General features: G+C 35.1%; 1 protein-coding gene across 1 annotated transcript in view; it reads left to right on the top strand.

The window, feature by feature from the left end:
- Positions 1 to 23,209, top strand: part of kcnh2a (potassium voltage-gated channel, subfamily H (eag-related), member 2a) — a 97,877-nt gene that overhangs the window by 1,721 nt on the left and 72,947 nt on the right. The window contains exon 3 of the mRNA XM_056475487.1: positions 19,525 to 19,692. Coding sequence (XP_056331462.1) covers positions 19,525 to 19,692 — 168 coding nt within the window. The remainder of the gene's footprint in view (positions 1 to 19,524; positions 19,693 to 23,209) is intronic.

The raw sequence follows: 23,209 nt of genomic DNA on the forward strand, positions 1-23,209 counted from the left end.
TTTAATACCTTTGTAAATGTTTTTAACGCTGTTGATGTTGCCATCCACTTTGCAGATCTCTCGCACACCCCCATACTAATTGTAACCCCAAACCATGATTTTTTTTCTTCATCTTGTGTCCAATCTTGTGTCCATGAGAACTGAGATTGACGACAAAACTTTTGTCAGGTAGTGTAGTAAAATATATATAAATTTTTTTTCTAATCTTTAACTATTATTAATTATTTTCTCAGTATTTAAAAATCTAATTTATTCTTATTTATTTTCATCTTTAGTGTCACATCATACTTCAGAAACCACTTTTAGAATAATGTAAAGGATTTTACGGTTACTTTAATACTGTACTTTAATACCAATAGGTCTTCTGCAGTATTTGTGATGATTGGGATGCATTTCAACAAATGATAGATCGGAAAAATATACCTTCTGCCACTTTTCCAAAAAAGCCAAGTTATTATTTGTTGCTCTTACAACTGGGATTGACGACATGACTTTTTATCAGGCAGTGTATGGTTTGTTAGGATATGACTATTTGATTGATTTACAACTACTTGGAAATCTAAAATCTGAGGGTTCAAAAAAATCTAATTACTGAGAAAATCAACGTTTAAAGTTGTCTAAATCAAGCTCCTATCTCTTTAAAATTAAGCTTTTGATATATTTACGGTGGGAAATTTAACGTTCAATGAATGATAGTTTAATGGAACAGTATTCTAAGGATTTTTGGCATAAAATAAAAATAATAATTTAGACTATTAAAATGTATTGTTGGCTGTTCCTTCAAATATACTTGTGCAAATTAAGACTGGTTTTGCGCTCCAGGGTCCCACATTTGGAAGAATTACCATCCAATCATGATTTCTCATCAATTAATTTGCATTTAGTGAAGGCAGGTCAAGTTTCAGTGTCAGCAATAGAGAGCAAAGAGAAGATAGGACACAATACTAGTTATAGTGCAGAAAATATATTCATGAAACTCATTTGAAAATATATATATTTTTAAATAACAGACTACATAACATTCTAGAACAGCTTACATTAGATATTTGCAGTGCAGTGCAGTGCCCGTCTGCTTAAATCTGGCAACCCCAATAACAAGTGACTTTGATCACAAGTTTGTCAGTATATACAGTAATTGCGCTTTTGAAGGGTCTTATTCTAATTCCCTTATATTTCTTTTCTGCTGAATCCCTCTTTGTGACATTTGATGCGTCCCATAGTGACTGATCTAGAAGTTCAGCCTCGCTCCTGGAAGTCTCTCTCGCCCAAACATCCTTTATTGTGGATGCTCAACTGAAAGATGAGGATTACAGTAGAAGTGCTATTCTAATTGTGTCTATTTCTGCCCTCTCCTATTTAAAGGTAGCATTTCTAGGTGATGTATTGATTTCCAGGACAGCTGAGAGTTTGAGAATAGGAACAATAGTCATAGTAGACATAATTGCAAAGGACAGTTTCTCATCATCCAGATCTATTCCTACTGCTATATGTTAGTAATCCAAATGGTTGCATAAGGGCATCATAACATTGTGTCCTCTAGAGGTTCCTGTATTACCTGTATTTTGTTTTAAGGAAGAATATACTATATCATGTTAACAGAGATGATGAAAATGTAATTCGTCCTACGGCTGCACGTCCCAGCGGAGAGTATTTTTCTACTGTTAGGAATACTGCTCAGTGTTACCCTTTGTAACATAACCAAGCTAAATTTCTCAGGTGTGCTCAGGCTACATTTAGACTTTCCGAAAAATGAGACCTCTTGATTTTCTTCTTTGCATTGGTCTCAAAGTTGCATTACAATACAGTATGTCATTGGTTAATGTAAGGTTTAGGATATGTATGTGTACAATCATGCATATATTTAGACATTTAGGATAGTTTGTGTCAGTATGTAAACCTTTACTTTCTCTATTGTCCCCAAGTGGAAATTTATTACTTTGGCTTCACCACACAATTACATCAGCACATCAGCAACACATATCACAGAAAAACAGGCAGCTCAAATACATTCAGTGTCATCTCATAAATCTCATAAAAAACTCAATTAAAACCCTATACTTACTTATAAGCCTATATGTCAAACTCATCAACCTACGCTTAGCAAGATTGTCATTGGATGGCATGTTCACTATGTGTATTGTAATATAATATCCATATATATAAACTGTTGTTGTTGTGCAGATGCCATGTTTGAAAGTTTACGCATGTTTCGAGAAGGATGTGCAAAATGCAAAATGCAAATAGTTTCCAGTACAGACTGAGGTCGGGGAAGGTTACAATATCTCTACTGAAATAGGCAGTTTGCCAGCCTGCACACATTAGTATATAGCACATATATGTATTTAGATGTATGTTTAAATATGGAGGTATAGATAGCTGGCAACAGAATCGAACTATTCCTCATCTGGTTGAGGTGCACACAGTCTGTCATGTTTATTTCCTTATTAGAAGTAGAATGTGTGCAAAAAAACAACAAAGTATTGCTCAAAAAGGTGTATATCAGACATATAAATTGTTATAGCTTTAAGATGCATGCAAATAATACAATTTCAAAGCATTAAAAAGTACCTGCAGAAGAAGCTAAAACCAAAGAAATTTACATTGCATTTACACTGTTTTAAAGCAGTATTTTAGAATAAAAACACTCCAATCTGGCATATATATACACTATATATACAGTCTACAATGTAAAATGCATAATATTTGACCATTCATGCTCACTGGACATGCACATATTTTGCCAGCATTGATATTTATATTCATATTTGTCAAGTAATGATCACATGAAAGTGGCTTTTAAATGTTAAAAGTTTATAAATGTCTGCATTTTAGCCCATGTTTACTGAAACAGACAACCAGCATTTCTGATCTAAAATGAGATGTTTAACATCTCATAAATGCACTAGTGTAATATGCTGTAAATGCTTCTGGAAAAAGGGGCTGGCAGCAGCAGCTTATTTTCATTTAAAGAGATATGAGCATGGGTGACGCAGTGGCATAGTAGGTAGTGATGTCGCCTCACAGCAAGAAGGTCGCTGGTTTGAGCCTCGGCTAGGTCAGTTGGCGTTTCTGTGTGGAGTTTGCATGCTCTCACTGCATTCGCGTGGGTTTCTTCCGGGTGCTCCGGTTTTCCCCACAGTCCAAAGGCATGTGGTATAGGTGAATTGGGTAGCCTAAATTGTCCTTAGTGTATGAGTGTGAATGAGTGTGTGTGGATGTTTCCCAGAGATGAGTTGTGGCTGGAAGGGCATCCGCTGCATAAAACATATGCTGGATAAGTTGGCGGTTCATTCCGCTGTGGCGACCCCGGATTAATAAAGGGACTAAGCCGAAAAGAAAATGAATGAATGAATGAGCTATGAGCATTAAAAACAGCATGTTTTTGCTTCCACTAAAAATTCTTTGATGTACTATAAGTTAAAACCTGTTTTTTTGTGTTTGTGTAAAAATTGGGATTTTTATTTATAATAGAATAATAGAACAAGAATAAATCCAAAATAAAGAAAATAAAGTAAGGCAAAATATACTATTTACAATATTTACAACACTGAAACAAATACAAAGACAGGACAGCTGGCAGAAGGGACGTGGGCGGCGCTAAAGAAACGAAGAGAACAAAACCCAAACTAAATCTAACTTCCCAGAAGCATCTAGCTAACTAACTATGTGAAACAAAATAATTAGCACGCGAAGAGTCTTCCGAGTCCTGACTGTCTACTCTATCTATCTATCTATCCAAAAGTACAAGGGGTGGCGCTCGCCCCTAACCTAATGTACTATACAGAAGAGTAGTCCTAAGTGTTGCAAAATGTATGTCACGTGACCTTCTTACCTGTCCGCTTCGTCCAAGCCTTGTAAACAACGTTTAAACAGAGAAATGGAGGGATCTACAAATAACGGACGGATAACGTGCACACAGAAACGGGCAACAACAAAATACACAGTTAGACGGGTTTTTTTCGTAACGCATACCAACAAGAAAACAAGATAAGAAAGGGAAAAGAGAGAGAGGGCTGGTGAGTGGTCTGGCGCGCGCTTTTATGGAGGGTGGTCTTTGCTTATTGGATGTGACGTTTGAATGACGTAACCGGGGGAGAAATGACTGACAGCTGAAGAGACCAATGAACGGAACCTGTGAATAATGAAAGCAGATATGGGAGAGCAGAGCGAGAGAGAGAAAACACAAACAGAGCACAAATAACACAAATATGTAACAGGAACACTTGAGAATTATATGGCATCTTGAAACAATGGGCACAATGGGTGAGTAAATTACATAAATTTAATAAGTAAAATGCCATTAAACTTAAAGAGCCCCTGTTATATGAAAGGTCATATTTTGGTTTTGGGGTCTCCAACAGCAGGTTGATATGCATGCAAGGTCAAAAAACACTTTCATTGTCTTATAATATGCATTTATTTTTACCTAATTATCCCAACGACTCCCATATGATTTGTTCAGCGATTCATTTGTTCCCAAACCCCTCCTTTGTGCGAGGCTAATCTGTGCTGATTGGTCCCATGACCAAGTCTGTTGTTATTGGTCAACTGGGTTCAATGCGAGACAGAGAGAAATGGCCACCATGGTTATGAATTAGCACAAAGTATGTGAGAGCACAATGCAGGAATGCATTAAAGCAATGCAGTTAAATACCAGCATACACTCTACTTTTAAAACTCCAAGTAATAACAATGACACACATTCAGTATTAATCCACACAGTGCCAAAAGTTGAACTATTTTGAAAATTGACTGTGCCGCACATGTGTAGGAACAGCTGATGGTGGTCACAGCAAAGGCAAACGGCAGAGGATTGCGAGTTCAAAAAGGCATTTAAATCGGTAAAGGAAGAAACACACGTTGCGTTTTCAACGTGGTTTTGGATGCAATATGTGAATAGCCCACAAAGATTTAACCTGAGAGATACAGTACAAGCACTGATCTATAATAGATTCCTAATTACAAGCCGCGTGGAGCGATTACAAGTTACAACACACAATTAAACACATATTTTGCTAACTACACAAAACGAGGCAACAATTTTAATGACACTTACATGTTATGATCTGGAGGAAGAAGAAACTGGTCCATGTGAACTGTAAGTTACCGACAAAGTCCCTGTCAAAGGTTGACAAAATCTCATACATAATAGTCTCTGCTGCTACTTAATAACAAAAAGCCGACGAATCGCACGTTGCAGCGTAGGTTTCAGAAAATCTGAAAAATGACAGGAACAAACACAGCACTATTTTGGCTATACTGTGGTATTGTTATTGAACTTTAACCCATTATTCGCTGCAGCCGAATCTACATTTGTCAGTGAACATCATCTTCGTGTCATGATCAGTCCCATGATTCCCTGTGCTCCACTAGTGTCAGAAGGGAAAGGTGCGTTCATGTTTTACCAGATCCGGCACTTCATATTTGATGATGTATCATATCTGCGTCGTGCAATAGATCTGAACCCAACATGATTCATTTATTCGACTCTGAGTCAAATATTTCATTAAAGAATCAATAGTTTTAAACAAGGTGCACTTTCAGATTTAAACCTCAAACTTTCAAAACCCCATAACAGGGGCTCTTTATTAATTCATATGTTTTTAGAAATAGTAAATAAATCTGTTAATTCTATGAATGGCTGGTCTCTAAACATCCAACTGTGTGTAGTTCATACATAAAACATTTATGTTTTAGATGATGTATTTTATGTTTATAATGTACGTTCAGTGTCAGTGCAAACATACAAACAAGCATGTGTCAAAAGCATACTTTACAATCACACCAATACTAACAAATTTGTAGCATTTGAAAATGTGCTTTCTTCTCTTTGTCTGTTCAGCTCCTAATAAGACGGGAGCCATCTAAATGCTTAGAATTAAATATATTCCACATAGATAATACATATATTTTAAAAAAATCATAATAATGATAGTGAAGGAGATGCGCTTTTTTGAATAAGGCAACCCAAAACAACCCTTGAGAGTGAATCAGCCGCAGGACTGTGCTTTTGGATTTTTTTAGTTACTCTAACGCATAAATAGAAGAAGATGTGGAGATGTTACAAATGTGTTGATGGCTGTAGTCCAGAGGCTCATTTATTACCGAAAACTAATGTGAGGTAATGAAGGTGTCGTAGTCTGTAATAACGTCCTACAGTCTGGAGAGGACTGCTGGAAGTTTCTGCACAAATTACCTGCTGGAAGGACACCCGGAGAACTCCTCTGAGGTAACTTTGAAGGATAATGATGCTTCGGCAAATTTTTGCAAAACACAGAAAGGCCATGGGACATATTCAAAACCTACAGAAATCTATTTCTGATTGGAAAACTGTTATAATCAGCATAAATAACAGTTTTGTTTCATGAATCTCAAGAAATACTGCTTCTCATTATGTTACCCAGTGCACCAATAACTGTAAAAGCACTCTTGCCTCTGAAGAGAGTCCTTGGGAAGGACGTTGAAAGCAAAGCTTGGAACTAATGGCGGTTTCACCAGTAATCTTCCCACACAAAAGAGCAATTCCAAAGTCACTCAATTAGTGTACGCCCATTCCTCTAGAAACCCCGATGGTCCTAAGAGGGCTAACCATGAGGAAATGACTGTGAGCTGTAAGCCATTGCAGATTATCACTTAATGATGACCCGTGGGGCAGACTGTGCTCCTCAACTAAATGATCTGGGCATGTCTTTTTTAATAGGAACTCTCATTTTCAAACTTTGCTAACATCTTTTTAACCTAAATGAGATATCATAGAACCTTATTCTTTTCAGCCTTATATTTGATAAATTCTGAATAATTAAAATAATGATATCATTAATTTCTCGTTACTTCACTTCTCATGTAATTACATTGTTGCATGCCTTTATGAGGAATCAGTCAGAAAATTCTAATTGCTCTTTGTTGTGAACACGAAGGGTACAATTTCTTTCAAATTGTGAGGAAAGTCCTTATTTATTTGTGCAGATTGTGGTTCTATGGAGTTAATAAGAAAATTATGTATTTCTTTTATCAGCCCATGTTAGAGAGTGTCTACAGATATGGTTTATTAACCTGGTACAATAATTAGTCTCAAAAAATGAATAATAAATTTTGATTATTGTCAGAACAGCAAAAAAAGGGATCTAAAATATTTTACCAGCACCCAGACTCTGTATGAGCAATGTACTTTAAACAAGGCAAAAAGAATCCCCAGCAACCCATCCCATGTATTCCATGATGTGCTTATGATCTCTTAGCCTCTCGCAGGAGATACAGAATCTGATGGAAGTGATTTTATTTCAGAGTCAATCAGAATGTCAATCAGTGATAACTTTGTCTATATATGTGTATGTGTTTTTATACATTATACAAAAAAGATAAGTAATTATTCTTTGTATCAGGCTATGTTGATATAATATCTTATCTGTATAATATATTTTCCACTAAAATTTCCTAATTGCGGGACAATATACAACCAACTAACTAACATTCTGAAATATAATGTATGGACCACTTTTATGATATTAACGATGAGCCATTTAGTTTCATATGCAATTATATCCAAGAAACCGTTCATTTTTTGTTATTATTTAGCAAACCTAAGCTACCACGAATTGATATAACATTTGTTTGTTTTTTTGATGGATGTTGCAGATGTTACCTTTCATGGTATGTGTATTTACTGTAACTTTAAATGTAAAAGTTCTGCAAAAAACCTTAAAGATACCAGCGCACATCAAATAAAGCTGTTTTCTCCTAAAATATTAATTCAATTCTGCTTACCAGTTGACCGCTTACCTTCGTATGGACAGCTTTCCCGCTGTTACCATTTTGTCCAGTTAGCATACACGTTAGTGGACTTGAGACGCAGAAGAGTTGATCACAACAACGAGGTTTAAGTCTGGCGAAGAACAGTTCCAGACAAAATCACAAGCCGAAAAAAAAAAAAAAAGTAAATAACAAGGTGAGAATGTGGTAAAATCATCCGAAAACGTGGTCAAATTCAGGGGACTTTTATTTTTCTGGATGGCTTTTTAAAACTGTCTTGGCGCATCAATCGGTGGGTCGGCCAGTCGATCAGGTAGTCAGTCAGTCAGTCAGCCAACAGCGGCCTCTGGTGGATTTACACGAGAACAGCAGGTGCAAATGGCACTGCAGGAGAAATTTGAGACCTCAAAAAGCATACACAACGCCCTCTGGTGGATTTGCGAAAACAAAACTACAAAAAACGTAGCTCCTGGGACGTTTTTAGCACTCTCCAGAAATGTGTATAGCAGTACAGTTTTCAGAATGAGCCTGAGTTGATATAATGGCATATCCCAAATATAGGCAAAAGTGCCAAAAAAAACAAAAAACGGGCGTCTACAGACTGAACATGTAATCTACATGCACAATATACTGTCACACAATCATGTTTTTGCTTTTTACACTGATAAAATAATGATATTTTTAAAAAGTGCACTTTTTTCAAGAATGACCCCCTTTTCAAAGTTGAAATTGCTGTCATTTTGGAGTGAAAGCCCAAATGAAATATGACAATAGCAATATACAACATACCAATGTTTTCTGCTGAATAATGCAAAAATACAAAGCCTGACCCATTTGTGAGTGTAGCAAGGAGAGGACCAATGGAAAACCTCTGATCAAGGCAGAAGACACAGGATGACCCTGTTCATTAGTCTTCATACTCTGGTAATGGCCTCCTCTGCTATATTTAGACAGAGTAATGACTGAAACCATCTCTGGGAGTTAATTATTGAAATGTCCGTTCTTCATTCCTGAACTCTCAAAGGAAAGTCTAGTCAGAAAGTCCTCCTCTGCGTTCAGCTGAGTTTGGAGTTTCTTACATTCCAGATGCTGTAGTCCTCATTGACTTTGGTTTCATTTGCATCCTATAACCTAACCATAGCATTATAGTGACAAAAAAATTTTGTTATATTATATTTGTTATATATTATATTATATGTGAACTCTTATAATGTTGCTAATGTGTTTGCAGTCATCTTTAAATCATCTAGTCCAGAGTTGCTTTAACCTCTTTAATTTCTTAGTTTATATTTGGATGTTGATTTCCTGGAAGAGCATTTTATTTAAGCCCTTTTTTATATTGATTTACTGACTACATTGTGTTCATCACATCCCATGGGTTCGAAATTTGTTTCACTGCTCAAGTTCCGAGGTATTTTCAGAGCTGGCAGTGTAATCTGAACTCCAGCAGCCTGGTAGCTGCTGTTTGTCACGAATATGCCAGCAGTTCAGCTCAAACCTCAGGGTATTACTTAAATTTGCATGCAATTTGCTTTATTGTGATATTCAAATTCAGCGAGTAGATTGGAAGAATAGAAAGTAAGGACACATTCGGGAAATATAAGGCTACATCAGATGTTTCAAAGAATAAATACCTGCCCAACAATCAAACAATTGAGTTGAATGAGCTTTCAGACAACACAGTGCAAATTTCAGCAGAATTTGCATGCAATTCATCAAGTTACACGTCCCTTGGCCAGTGTGTGTTTGCTTATTACATATTCTAACTTTCTGCTTCAAAGATTACTGTTCATTTGACCATTTTTAAAATTCATTCTTTCTAGATTTTTGCAGGAAAATTAATTTTTCTTTTTGTTTGTGTGTGTGTGTGTGTGTGTGTGTGTCAGATTTTTATCCCTCTACAGCACGCATTATGATAAATCTATATTAAAAATATTTGACTGTTTTTCTTTTCTTAAAATGGCTTAACTTGAAGTGCTGTAAAAGAAAATTTTTATAAGGTACTTTATGATTCTGAACGTCCAACAATGGATCCAACTTAGAAATTTTAAATTGAAAACTTTCCTTATAATTAATAATTTTGTTGTTTGAAATTATTTAATTGGTGTTGCAGTCTTATAAGCTTTAACACAGAACTTAAAAATAACACCTTATATATACTTTCCAACAACTGATATTCCAACAGCTTTCATTTATTCCATTCTTTTTTGCTGAATATTATTGAAAACAATCATAAAATTGTATTATCATGTATACAACATACAGTACATATAAATATTTTCCCCAGTAAATATTATAACAAATAAATAACAAGTCTGCTATATCCAGATGCATCAGAATAATGTAGCAATGTTTCTATATTATGGTATATACTATACTACGCCTGTCTTATCTGCCTCGGAGCTAACTTACCTGAACTGTCTCTATCAAATGTCCAGTCTGCATCATTCTCATGGTCACTAAAACCCATCTCATCCTCACTTTCATCTGCAGGAAGAGCCAGTTCTGTACTTTTCTTGTTTCACTTACCATAGACCATGGTGGTGCTAGCTAATACACTGTTCCCTGTATTTGTATCTATTCAAAAGTAGTATTTCCATTAAAACTAGATTTTATCCATAAAGCAAATGTCATTAACATACAACTAATCACCATTATATTACTAGCATTCATGTGGTTATTGTTACGACTTAAAAGATCACAGCTGACCTTGCTAGCTAGCTAACCCATTGCAATATTGCACGTTCCACTATTGCACAGTGTTGTCATTTGGCAACACATACATTTGATTTACAAAAAACTAATTTGATAAAAAAAAACATTTGAGTTGTGAATATGTCATCATAACTTACTGGATATTGATGTTTGCATTTGCATTTTAGCAACTACTCACAATAAACGGCAGTCTGTCATAAATTGCGCTACAGAAAAACACTGCAGGTGACGTGACTTAATCAAAACACATCATTAGCTACACTAACGTCATCTCTTTCCAACAACAAAAAAATTAAAGTTAGTCTTAAAGAAACAGTGGCAGGGAAATGAACATAAATATCATGTTGCCATATGGCAACCCCATGCGATAGAGGTTTAAAAATAGTTGCAATAGATTTATTTTGCATATAGAGCTATATATATATCAATAAAATTGCATTCGATTTTCAATTTTTTTTTTACATGCATGAAGTTTGAAGTGCTCAAAAAATGACTTGGAGAAATACAAGGTACTGCATACTCAAAAAGCACATCCTAATGGAAAAACCCAAGAAATGATTCATTCTTGTGGAAGCCGAAGTTCAGTAAATGAGTGTTGATTTAGAAGCGGCTCTGACAGAATCTGTTTATTCATTTAGTAGATTTGTCAGACTTATTCAAACCAATTACTCCTGATATTCTTAGCTCTGTTTAAGTCAGTTTACCCTATTTAATTTAGCTTTTATGAATTTTGCAGACATAAACATACTGAGTGCCTTGATAATCTGCAAATTAGAGCCTTCATGATTGACCAAGGTCACAAAAAGCTTTTTAAATAGGTCAGTTTGTATTCCTGTAACCTATTAAAAATTATTATTTTCTGTCTTATGTTCATTAATATCAAGATAAAAGCACATGAAAAAAATAATAGCCCATCTACGTTATTACATACAAAGGTTCCAAAAAGATGTTTCTACGTCTTTCGGATGAGATGTTAAACCGAGGTCCTGACTCTCTGTGGTCATTAAAAATCCCATACCACTTCTTGTAAAGAGGGTGTAACCCCGGTGACCTAACCAAATTCCCTCCATCGGGCCTTACCCATCATGGCCTCCCAATCATCCCCATCCACCAAAATGTCTGTATCACTGTTTCTCCACTCCACCTATGGCTGGTGTGTAGTGAACACACTGGCATCGTTGTCCTGTGGCTGCCGTCGCATCATCCAAATGGATGCTGGTGGTGTGAAGAGACCCCCCTCAAGATCGTGAAGCACTTTGGGTCTACGGCCAGACACGATACATGCGATATATAAATACACATTACATTATATTACATTACATTACAACAGCAGACCCATTTATGGTTCCCCAAAGAAACATTTAGTAAACAGTTTTTGAATATTTTTACTTACTTTAAACAACATTCACAAATCTAAAGAACCATTTTTATTCTACAAAGAAATATTTGAGCAATCAAAAGGTTTTGTGGTAAATGTTTTTCTTAGCACCATCAATAACAATAAAGAAGCTTTATTTTTAAGAGTGTGAACCTGCATCTTCATCTATGGTTCCATAAATAACTGTCAACATTTATGCAGTCATTTCATTGCATAAATCATGCTCTATTTTAGGAACGCTATAAACACTATACAGATTATTATAATGGTCTTCAAAGTTCCTTTTGGAAACCCCTTTTAAAACATTTAGAGTGGAACTGCAAATATATATGTAATTTGTACCGATAAACAATAGATTTTTGCCATCTCAGTGGCACAGAAAGTGAAAGGATCAGAGTTGATATATCCCAAGTACACACAATCTAAATTCAGTTATCAGTTAACCTTTTAGTGTTTCATGCTGTTAGGTAAATTATGGGAGTTTATTTAGCAAATAAAGATGCTTCTGCAGGTAGTGACAGCCACAGTTACGAAAAGTATTGACATCTTATGCAGACCCAAACAGAACAACTTTAATCTTGGTCTCTGTAATTTATTTAAAAACAAAAACAACAACAAAAAAAAAGTCACAAAATAACAGGGCCATCAAAATTTTAGAAGTGACTTGTATCCCAAATACGAGCATTATGTGATAAATCAGATGATTTGCTTTAACCCTCTAAGGCGTGGTGTTGCTTTCAGGCAACAAACCAGTTTTTTGGCACACAAAACTCCAATAATGATTAAAAATAAAATATCACAAAAAAGTCTAATAATAAGTTGGTGACCGATGAAAATTGAGGTTGGTGTGGGTTTGACTTTTCTTCTGGGGGCAAAAGAACCATTTTTGGCACCATGCTTGCTTGAGCACACTGCAAGTGGAATGCAAGATAGATTACACTTTTTAACATATTTAAATATCTATATATTAAAAATATGTGTGGTGTGCATGGATATGTGAAGAAGCATGTTTCATTAAAAAACACACGTTTTATTATTATCTAAATACTAAAATGGTAGTTTTTCATTTGTTGCCTCAGGGCAACATTGTGCAGTTAGACTTTTGTAAAAACAATAACATCCTATGGATGGAAATGTGCAGAATGTGTATAGTTATCACCATATTATATATGTTTTGCTTTACTGTATACTTGTAACCAGGGATGTGACGCTGACAACAGGGGTGCTGATCCAAATGCAGGATTTATTGAACAGAATGGTCAGGCAAGCAACAGTCAACACAGGAGCAAACAGATGTACTGTATACGGGCAATCCGGAATCGTAGTCGAAGAACAGGCAGATGGTCAGTACAGGTAGGCAGCAGACAGGAATAAACAAATAAACGAGGAGCAAAACACAGCAAAGCAAAACAAAGAAAAACATGTTGTAGAGTCACATAAAGAGTAGACAAGACTCAGATGTGTGTGTTTGTGCTGTCCTTATAGTGCTTGTAATCACCTCATGAGTGGATTCAGCTGAGACTGTCTAATCAGTGGAGGCTTTGAGCAGGTGTGTGTGTGGGTTGCATGACTGAATATGTGGTCCATAAGATGGTGGATTTGTAGTTCATGTGAATGTGAATGTATTCCAGCGATCTTATGGTGGTAAGATCGCTGGTGAATGTGACAATACTATTACTCACAGGAAATGGATGTTCAAACATTTTATGCAGGTAAAGAACAAGGTTGAGCAGTTAGGCTCATTCCATCCATATTTGTATAACAGTGTGTACATGGTCATTTAAACAATGATTCATTGACATGGAACATTTAGTTCATTAAGTGAGTCAAATGTTGATTCAATATCAGTAATTTTTAATTCACATTTTGCACAGAACAGAACTTGTTTCACACATGTAATCGCAAAAATCCACATAAAATCATACAATTTCTAGTTTTTTGCATGAGTTTTGAGACTGTTAATCAGATACCCACTATACTTGGACATCTAACCTGCATCTAAACATCTTTAGATATGAGATTTCTAGCATTTCTAGTAACCAAAATGAAAAGTTGACAAGTATAGCACAAATATAGCTTTTGGTGATGTTTAACTGTCTGCAATAGCAAATAGTTGATCATATTTTGACTGTTTTAAATAATGACTGTTAAAGTCATTTAAAGAACGACTGTTTTATATAATGGTTTACACACAGCATTGTTGGTTTACAAAAAATCAACATAATCCTGTTGCACTACTATACTTGATTTTGGTTTTATTGAGGAAAACAAAACAAGAAAACATGTTAAATGAGAATCTGAAATATTTTATGGCATACTTCAAAAATAAAGATGATTTAGTATTCAAAAATATTTTATTTTGAATTTTTTTTTAAATAAATAGGTCTTACACTTCATATTTTCAGATTTTTTTTATAGTATATGTATTCATTTCAGTACTTTTACCCTAAACCCACATATCAACCATTTGGTAGAGGCTGATATTTTAGACATTATGGGATGTGTTGAAAGAAAATGCATTGAGTGTGTTATCTTGCAACATTAGGAGTTAAGAAATGCAATCCAATTTCTTTTTCTTGGTGGAGTAGTTAAAGTGTTATTTGAAACAAATTGTAGATTAAATAAAAAGTGATTTTATTTTTTTAATATTTATCCGTTGAATCAAATGTTGTGCAAAACAATATTAATAGCATAACCATTCAAATCCAGAGGATCAACCATGTTGATAGTAAAGTGATCACCAACAGAATCATTTTGAACAAGGATTCATGTAAACACAGACATCAGATACCAATAAAGTGAAACAAAAGTCAAACTTTTTTTTATTAGTATTGGTGGTATAAAGTCTGTTTAACTCAGTTGACCATATTTAAATCAGCTCTGTGAATTTAGCAGAGAATGCCTCAAATTCCACAAAGACCTCTAGATGAAATATAAAACTCCAGTATATGTACATCAGGGCATTTTTTGTTAATCTGCAAATGAGAATCCTCAGAGATTGACCATGACATTGAAATACAGTTTAAATGTTTTCTCAGTTAGCCTTTCTAAAAGCACCACTTCTTACAAAAACAACTTGTGACTTTCCCGTTGCATGGTTTTCTGCAATAGCGAGCTGAAAGCCCAGGAGGATGAAAATGATAGTCCATCTAAACCCGCATCCTCATGATCGACAAGAGAATGTTGTGGAGAGAAGGATGATGAAGATGAGGGGGTGTGTCAGGCTTTAGAGTCACTAAATCCCATTATTAATTTCAGTTTTCTACGCCGCTTATGTTCTTACGAAAACAATACAATTTCCTCTGGTGGCATTAACCTCCCCTGTCCTGATAGTTGCCTCTGCCTCTGTCCTTGGTGCTGAAAAAGTCAAAATCAGATTCAGTATTGCGAATGAAAGCCTTTTTTGCACGAATGTAAACATGCATTTCTTGACATTTGCAAATTATAGCATGAGTTTCAGTGGGAAGGTGTGTGTGCATCTCTTTAAGTCTTGCATCATGACCAAGTCACACGTTTATGTTTTTCACTAGTAGATTTCAAAATAAATTGCTTTTAACTTGTATTAAAAAACCTTTGCATTCATTCTTACTTGTATTGGTCTGGTATCTGATACCCTGAAGATTATGACGCAGGTGATTCTGGTGTTAAGCAGCAGATGGTTCTGCTCTCCCTGCTTGTGTTTTACACCGCTGGTATGAATAAGAGGATTTACAGAGGAACTGAGGTGTGTGAGTTGGCAGTCGCATGTTATAATGCAGCCATCAAAGAGACTAATAGTTATGAATCATTCAGTATATTCCATTTATTTATGCCCATCCTTAACTAAACCACAAGCTCTACTCTTCACCACAATGGTAATCTCAGCCCTAAAGAAATCAAAACTAACCATATGAATTTTTGTAGCCCACATTGTCAGTTTTGTGGTGAACAATTCATATGTGCATGTCATTAAGAAAAAAAAATAGTTTACCCTTCTAATCTTAAATTGAAATCTAAATTCACTTCCTTTTTTCAGTTAAATTGTCAGATTATGTATATCTTAGCAAATGGGGTTGTTTATGATGTTTAATCATGCTGCTCCAACTGTCAGTTTTGACAACAAACAGAAATAGTGGGGAGGAGGTGTCTGTCCCCCAAACACTTTCTGAATGGTATGCCTACTTTACTACATCCATTCAGTATTGCAGGGAAAAAAAACAGCCACGCCCACTTTTTTCTCATTTGATATTCCATTTCTCTAGGAACTGCGTCACAACACAAAAAAAAAAAATTATAAATTATGGATGCAGCTTCCAGTTCATGGGGACTTTAAAGGCACCTATGATGAAAATCATCTTTTGTTTGGACAGAACTGTGTGCAGGTATAGTGTGTCCACAGTCATATTGGGGTGACTATAAAGACAATAAGTCCCTTTTTTTAATTTTCAGACGTTAAAATAGGATCCAAATCCCTCCCATTTTAAGGCTCATCATAAAGTGATGTAGGAGTGCGGTTTCCCCACTCGCCCGAATTGATTGACAGCCGCGTATTAACATGTCTCTGTAGTGACACATATAATCATATCAACAAGACATGATATGCGCAAAGCAACTGGGGTTAAAAGATTTGTTCAGCTCGCTGTGATCATCAATCATCATCAAATGTGATCAAGAAAACGTTTTACAAGTTTGAATTGTTTTTAAAACAGCGCATCTTTGTAATGAATTACACTGATTTTACCATCTTTAATTTGTCAATCCCAGTTTGTGGATGTTAATTCAGGTTTATTTTGTAGATTAACATAACGGATATCCATACAGCAGTGGATATTAAGGTGTATTCTGTCACATTTGCCATGCAAAAACAGTGCAAAGTTAAACGTGTGCGCTGTGTGTGTGTCTGCTGTGTGTCTGTGTGTGTGCGTGAACTTTGTAACAACATTGTGTGTTACTCATTGAAAGGCTTGAATTAACTCCACAACAAATTTTGTGGAGTTCTTACTATAGTATTTCTCATAAACGTTACGTGAGATCTGCTTCCTTCATGTCTGTCACTGTGTTGTTTATCTGACGCAGCCGAGACAGAAATTGAGGCACACTTTGACAGGCACGTGGGAACGGTGGGTGGGGAGAACTAGTATTAAAGTCACAGCGAAACAAAAACAGCTACATTGTGTTTAAAGCAGAAAATCCAATATTCTGAAAGGAATAATAAATAATTTGATGAGTGTTTTGAGCTGAAACTTTACAGACACATTCTGGAGACACAAAAGACTGATCTTCCATCTTGAAAAAGGGGGTAAAATAGGTGCCCTTTAAAACAAAACCTTTTTAAATCCCAAAAATAAAGCAACACAAAAAGTCTCCTTATGTTAATCTTAAGGAAAAACATTTAATTTCTAAATTTGCATTTGATATAATGTCTAACAGAAAGCAAGCTGGGAAATAGAAATCAGCTTCAACTCAAACATAAAAAAGTCAGCTTAATATAAAATTGAGTTCATGTAACCTTTTTCTTTTATGTACAATTAATAAGTGTGTGCAGGCATCTTTTAAAATGCTTTTGTTTGCAAGTTAACCAAGTCACACGCACTCAAATAATTACTTTTGCTGCTTGTTCAAACACAACACAACACAAAAAAGTTTATTGGGTGGACAATTAATTGTTTTAAGTTCACTTAAATTGGTAAAAATGATTACGTTAACTTAATTGATTTGTGTTTGGACAACATGAAGGAATTGTGTTGAACCCAGCATTTTTTTTTACAGTGTAGTTACGTTTTTCACTATCATTGCTGTATTTAGCATGTATAATAACACTGTTGGAATATTCAGCCAATTCCATGCATGTTCAATAAAAAGGTCAGGAGAGTGTTTTGTTCTATGCAAAAGTATTAGTAATTTATTAGATACAAATGAATGAATCGTTTCAGAGCTCTGAGTCACATTACACCAATGCAATACAAGAATTACATTCCGGAGATTCACAACCACCCTACATTTCCCTGACTCCAGTATTTATACACAGCTGCTTTTAAAATGTGGAGTTTTGGTGGAATTCTTCACTTGTCAATCATTCTGCAGTCTTTTGGCGGTTGCTCCTAAACATACTTCCTCTTTCTGCAACCCTTCTCTGTATACCAGAACTGAACAGTTGAATGCATATGTTTTGAGGCCCGATCGACCTCAATATAATTTCCATCTATAGTAAACCTTGCAGACATTCAGCTCTTGGAGACTTTAGGTGCATTTCACTTCCCTGCTCCACAGGAAAACTTACACAAGAAGTGAAAGTAATTTTTGTTGTCTGTCAGCTTGCTGGCAGCTAGCTCTCTGCCACTCTCACATGGTGACCCACTGAAGCTAAGTAGGGCTGCGCCCGGTCAGTATCTGGATGGGAGACTACATGGGAAAGCCAGGTTGCGGCCGTAAGTCGTATTAGTGAGGCTAGCAGGGGGTGCTCAACTTGCGGTCTGTATGGGTCCTAACACCCCAGTATATTGATTGGGACTTTGTACTGCTAAATGAGCGCCGTGTTTTGGATGAGACGTTAAACCGAGGTCCTGACTCTCTGTGATTGTTAAAAATCCCAGGAAGTCCTTCGAAAAAGAGTAGGGGTTTAACCCTGGTATCCTGGCCAAATCTGCCCACTGGCCTCTGTCCATCATGGCCACCCAACCATCCCCATATGATAATTGGCTTCATCACACTGTTTCCTCTCCACCATTCAGCTTGTGTGTGGTGCAGTCTGGCGCAATATGGCGGCCGTCACGTCATCCAGGTGGACACTGCACAGTGGTGGTGGATGGGGAGATTCCCTCCAAAGGTCCAAACACCTTTATGTGTCTAGAAAAGTGCTATATAAATGTTAGGAATTATTAATATTATTATTATTGTCAGCTGCGTCTCCTTGTGCAAACATGCTTAATTAGCTTATCACACTTGGTAAGACATTTGGTAAATCTATCTCTAGATAATACATATATTTAATACAAAAGTAAAAGAGACATAAAAGCAATAAATAAATAAAAAAAATCATTTTTCCCAACATCACATTAGCGATTATGCTCACCTGTATTGGTCTGGTATCTGATACCCTGAAGATTATGACGCAGGTGATTGTGGTGTTAAGCAGCAGATGGTTCTGCTCTCCACGCTTATGTTTTACACTGCTCGTATGAATGAAATGATTTCCAGAGGCATAGAGGAGTGTTTTTCACTCTTTAATCTCCGAGATGGCGATGTGTTTCCAGGCCTATTGTTATCCTGTCTGCCCTTGAGTTCATCTCTGTTGTGAACCACCGCTGGCCATCAATACCGGCCCATCAGACTGGCACAGAAAGGGGCTGATTGGTTTGGCAGTGTAAGAGAGCAGAAACCACAGTGCCAATGTGAGGCAGCTATCAGATGCCACCGTGAACAGGGCTCAGGATGACTGCCAAGCTGGTGATCACCGACCTTAACACAGACCTCATTGATTCAAATAGCCGCTGAGGTGGAGAGCTTGTGAATAATAATAATAAATACACTTAAATCCTGACGTCAGACTATGTATATGGAACTGTTGTTGTATGCTGCTCTCTAGTGGTGACAAAGATGAAAGCTTTAATGGACTTGTTTCTTCATGTATTAATGTTGTGTCTTTTTAGATTTTGAATGTGTGACCATTATTTTGAGAGTGTTTTTTCCTTCTTTTCATGCAGGTGTATGTTTGCCGTGCTTTGTGGATGTGGTTCCTGTTAAGAACGAGGACGGTTTAGTTATCATGTTTATCCTGAACTTTGAGCTGGCAGATCAGCAGGACAGACCCCTCGACAGCTCACCAAGCAGAGATATCAACAACAAAAACCCAATCCCATGGCTCTCTAAAGGTATTTTAGGTTTACATTCAAGACTAAACAGTATTACTTTTGTTTAATGAGTGGTATTTGTAAAATAATATATATTTATTACCAGTGTGCGAATTATACATTGACGATCAGGGGGGGGTCAATTTTTCGGTAATGTTAGTTTGTGTAATACATGCTTCAGTCATTTATGTATTTATTTAAATGATCTAATTTATTAATAAAACATATTTAAGTTTTAGTGTTTTGAGGGATATTTATTGTAATTTGAGCTACAGTAGCTATCCTCTCATTTGTTATTTCAGACGTTAGTGTAGGTCAAACTATACATACTATGCATCTAATTTGACTTTACTTTCAGGCTATAAATAGACACAAACAGTCTTGTGAATACGTTGTCTATCTAGATCTGCCAGTTTCAGACTGTTGAATGAATTTTTTTCTCACACAGTCTGATTGGAGCAATTGTGCATTCACAATGGTATACTATAAACCATTATAAGGGTAGTCAAATGTATATTTATTTTTTATTATGATCTATTATTTTAATTATTAACATTAGTATTAAAATACAGATCAGAGTAAACTATTTCATAGTATTAATAGGCTGACGCCCTATACAACTTGTATTCTCATCCTTCAGGGTGACTCAAGCATTAATTAGAGGGGTCTATCCCCCCAAACTCCCCTGTAATTTGCACCCTGTTTATTACTCATCCTCATGTTATTTCAATCCCCTGAGACCTTCTTTCGTCTTCAGAACACAAGTTGACATATTTTAGGTGAAATATAGACAGCAAGGTTCAAAGTACAGAAAAATACCAAAAAAGGTTCTCATTACAAACCATATGCCTTAAATAGTAAAATATTATCAAGCTCGGATAATACTTTTGGGTGCACATAAAACAAAAACAATGACTTTATTCAACAGTTTCTTCATCTGAGTGTTAGTATAGTATTAGTCTCAACCTCAGACGTCATACCAAGCACTGCCCATGCCTTGGACCTTTGGCTAAATGTCTGATGCGTATGGTACACTTTAGTGTAAACACTTTAGCATATTCTCAGTTATCCTCTGATTATCCTCTGGTTTAAATATACAGGATTTTCTCGAGTGTCTGTCAAGTGTGCAACAATCTTTATCAGTCCACATGGAAATAAGTCTGAGCGGATAAAAAAAGCTACGATTATTTATATTGATGACATTTTTTTTCTATTGACAGTGAAAACTTTCAGATATTTTGTCATTTTGGTCATAACGATAAGGGAAGTTGGGATCATTGGGATCATTCAAAACAGTATCTGTTTTTTTATTTGTGGATACTCGCAAATACAACAAAGTCTTTCATTTATTGAATAGAACATTTTCACTCAGTCACCTGTCACCTCAGTCTGATTGATCTTTATGTTAAAATGCGTCTCCAAAATAATTAATGTTTCTCAGAACAAAGTCTGCAATTACATAAAGGCGATTTCCTATATGTCTTGCTGAGAGATCATTTAGAATATTGATGAGTTGTTGTAAACTTTTCAAGACGTTAGTGAGTTAATGATGCAAAGCTGCATATCGGACTGTTATTCTGAGGACAATTTCATGCCCACAAACATGGCGTGGCACAAAACGAAATGTGATTGGTTGGTTAAATCGTCACTCATATAACATAGTGGGCTGTTCTTAACCATTTAAATAGGTTGAAGCTCCCAGAGCTTCAGCCTTCAGTCTGAGATCTGGCTGCATGTGTGAGATTAGTATAGTGTGCATGTTCATGTTTTGTGCTTGGACGCTGCTCTGACTTATTACCTTATATGAGCCTAAGTTTTGTTTTGCATTGCTCAAGAATGTGCTCAATATACTGACACTCAGGGATGGACAGTATTCAGGATACATGGATTTCAAATATGTACTTTAAATACAAAATAGTATTTAATAATTTGTATCTGATAGGGTTTATGAAAATGGCTTAATATTTTGTATCAAAATACTTTAGTGTCTTGTATTTATGTATTTCTTAAAATACTGTGAAATACTTTGTAAGAAGTCAACATTGGTACTTTCTCAGTTATTTGCCAAGGCTTGAGATAAGACTAGAAAATTGGAGGATACTAAAGAAGTTGATCAATGCTTGGAGGATGGATGGAAATATGCATCACATATAAAGGAAGTATTACACAGATAGTAGGGGTAGGTTCAGGAGCAAGTCAAAATGAGACAGGAAAATAAGACAAATAACATAAAAAGTCCTACAGTAGCAATACCTACATTACTTGATTGTCTGTTTCAAATGCCAGTAACTGATCTGCAGGTGCTCTTTATAGTTAATTACAAACTTTGACATAGTTAATCAGTATGAGACAAAAATATTGAATAATACTCCAGTCTGTAGACTGGTCAAAAACTTCCAGTTCAGGTTTAATGGCAGCAAAAACTTATTTTTTTTTTGTTGTTGAGATATTATCACCTTAGATTTATAAGGTTCTATCTGACATGTTTGTTAACATTTAGTTATTTACATATTCTTATTAAATGACAACTTATTTACATTATGTGATGTTTTTTTATACGTTTATTAAATAATATTTATTTATTTATTTATGTAATATTTTTATATTTTTATTATATAATATATAAATTTATTATATAAGTTAAATGTTTACATTTTAAGACTTTTAATTTTAAAAACAAAAAGGTTTTATCTGGTTCAACCATTAACCTTATAATTCTAAGGAGATAATATGTAATTACAAACTTTTATTTTGAATACAATAGCATTGTAATTACATTGTAATAACATTTAAACATTTATATCAGGTATGTAACATGTAATTACAAAGTTTTATCTTGTGTGCAGTTATTGTGTCATTACATTGTAACTACTTTGTAGTTACATCCAAGATAATATTTATAAATGTAAATGTTTCTTTGTAAATTGCATGTACAGTATTTGGTTATTTGTAGTTGTATACGTAATTATACACAGTACACATGTAACTACTTAAATACTATGTCATTACATTGTAATTACATTGCTATTACATTGTAATTACATATAAGATAATATTTATAAACCTAAATGTTTTTTTTTCTATATTTCATGTACAGTATTTGTGTATTTATATGTAAATGTACGCAGTACATATGTAATTACATATGTAATTATTAATAATTACTTTTATTTTGGATGTAATTACATTGTCATTGCATTATAATTACTATGTAATAACTTTGTAATTACATTGTTATAACAATGTATGGACATCTAGTATAGTATGGTAAATGTGTTTTTGTATATTTAATGTACAGTATTTGTGTACTATAGTTAAATACATACGCAGTACACATGTAATTACAAACTTAATTACTGTGCCATTACATTGTAATTACATTGCTATTACATTGTAGTTACATCCAAGATAATATTTATAAACTTAAATGCTTCTTTTTGTATATTTCATGTTCAGTATTTGTGTATTTATATGTAAATATATGCAGTACATATGTAATTACTTTTATTTTGGATGTAATTACAAACTTTGACATAGT

Source organism: Danio aesculapii, chromosome 2 (assembly GCF_903798145.1).
Source record: "Danio aesculapii chromosome 2, fDanAes4.1, whole genome shotgun sequence".
Taxonomy (NCBI): Eukaryota; Metazoa; Chordata; class Actinopteri; order Cypriniformes; family Danionidae; genus Danio; species Danio aesculapii.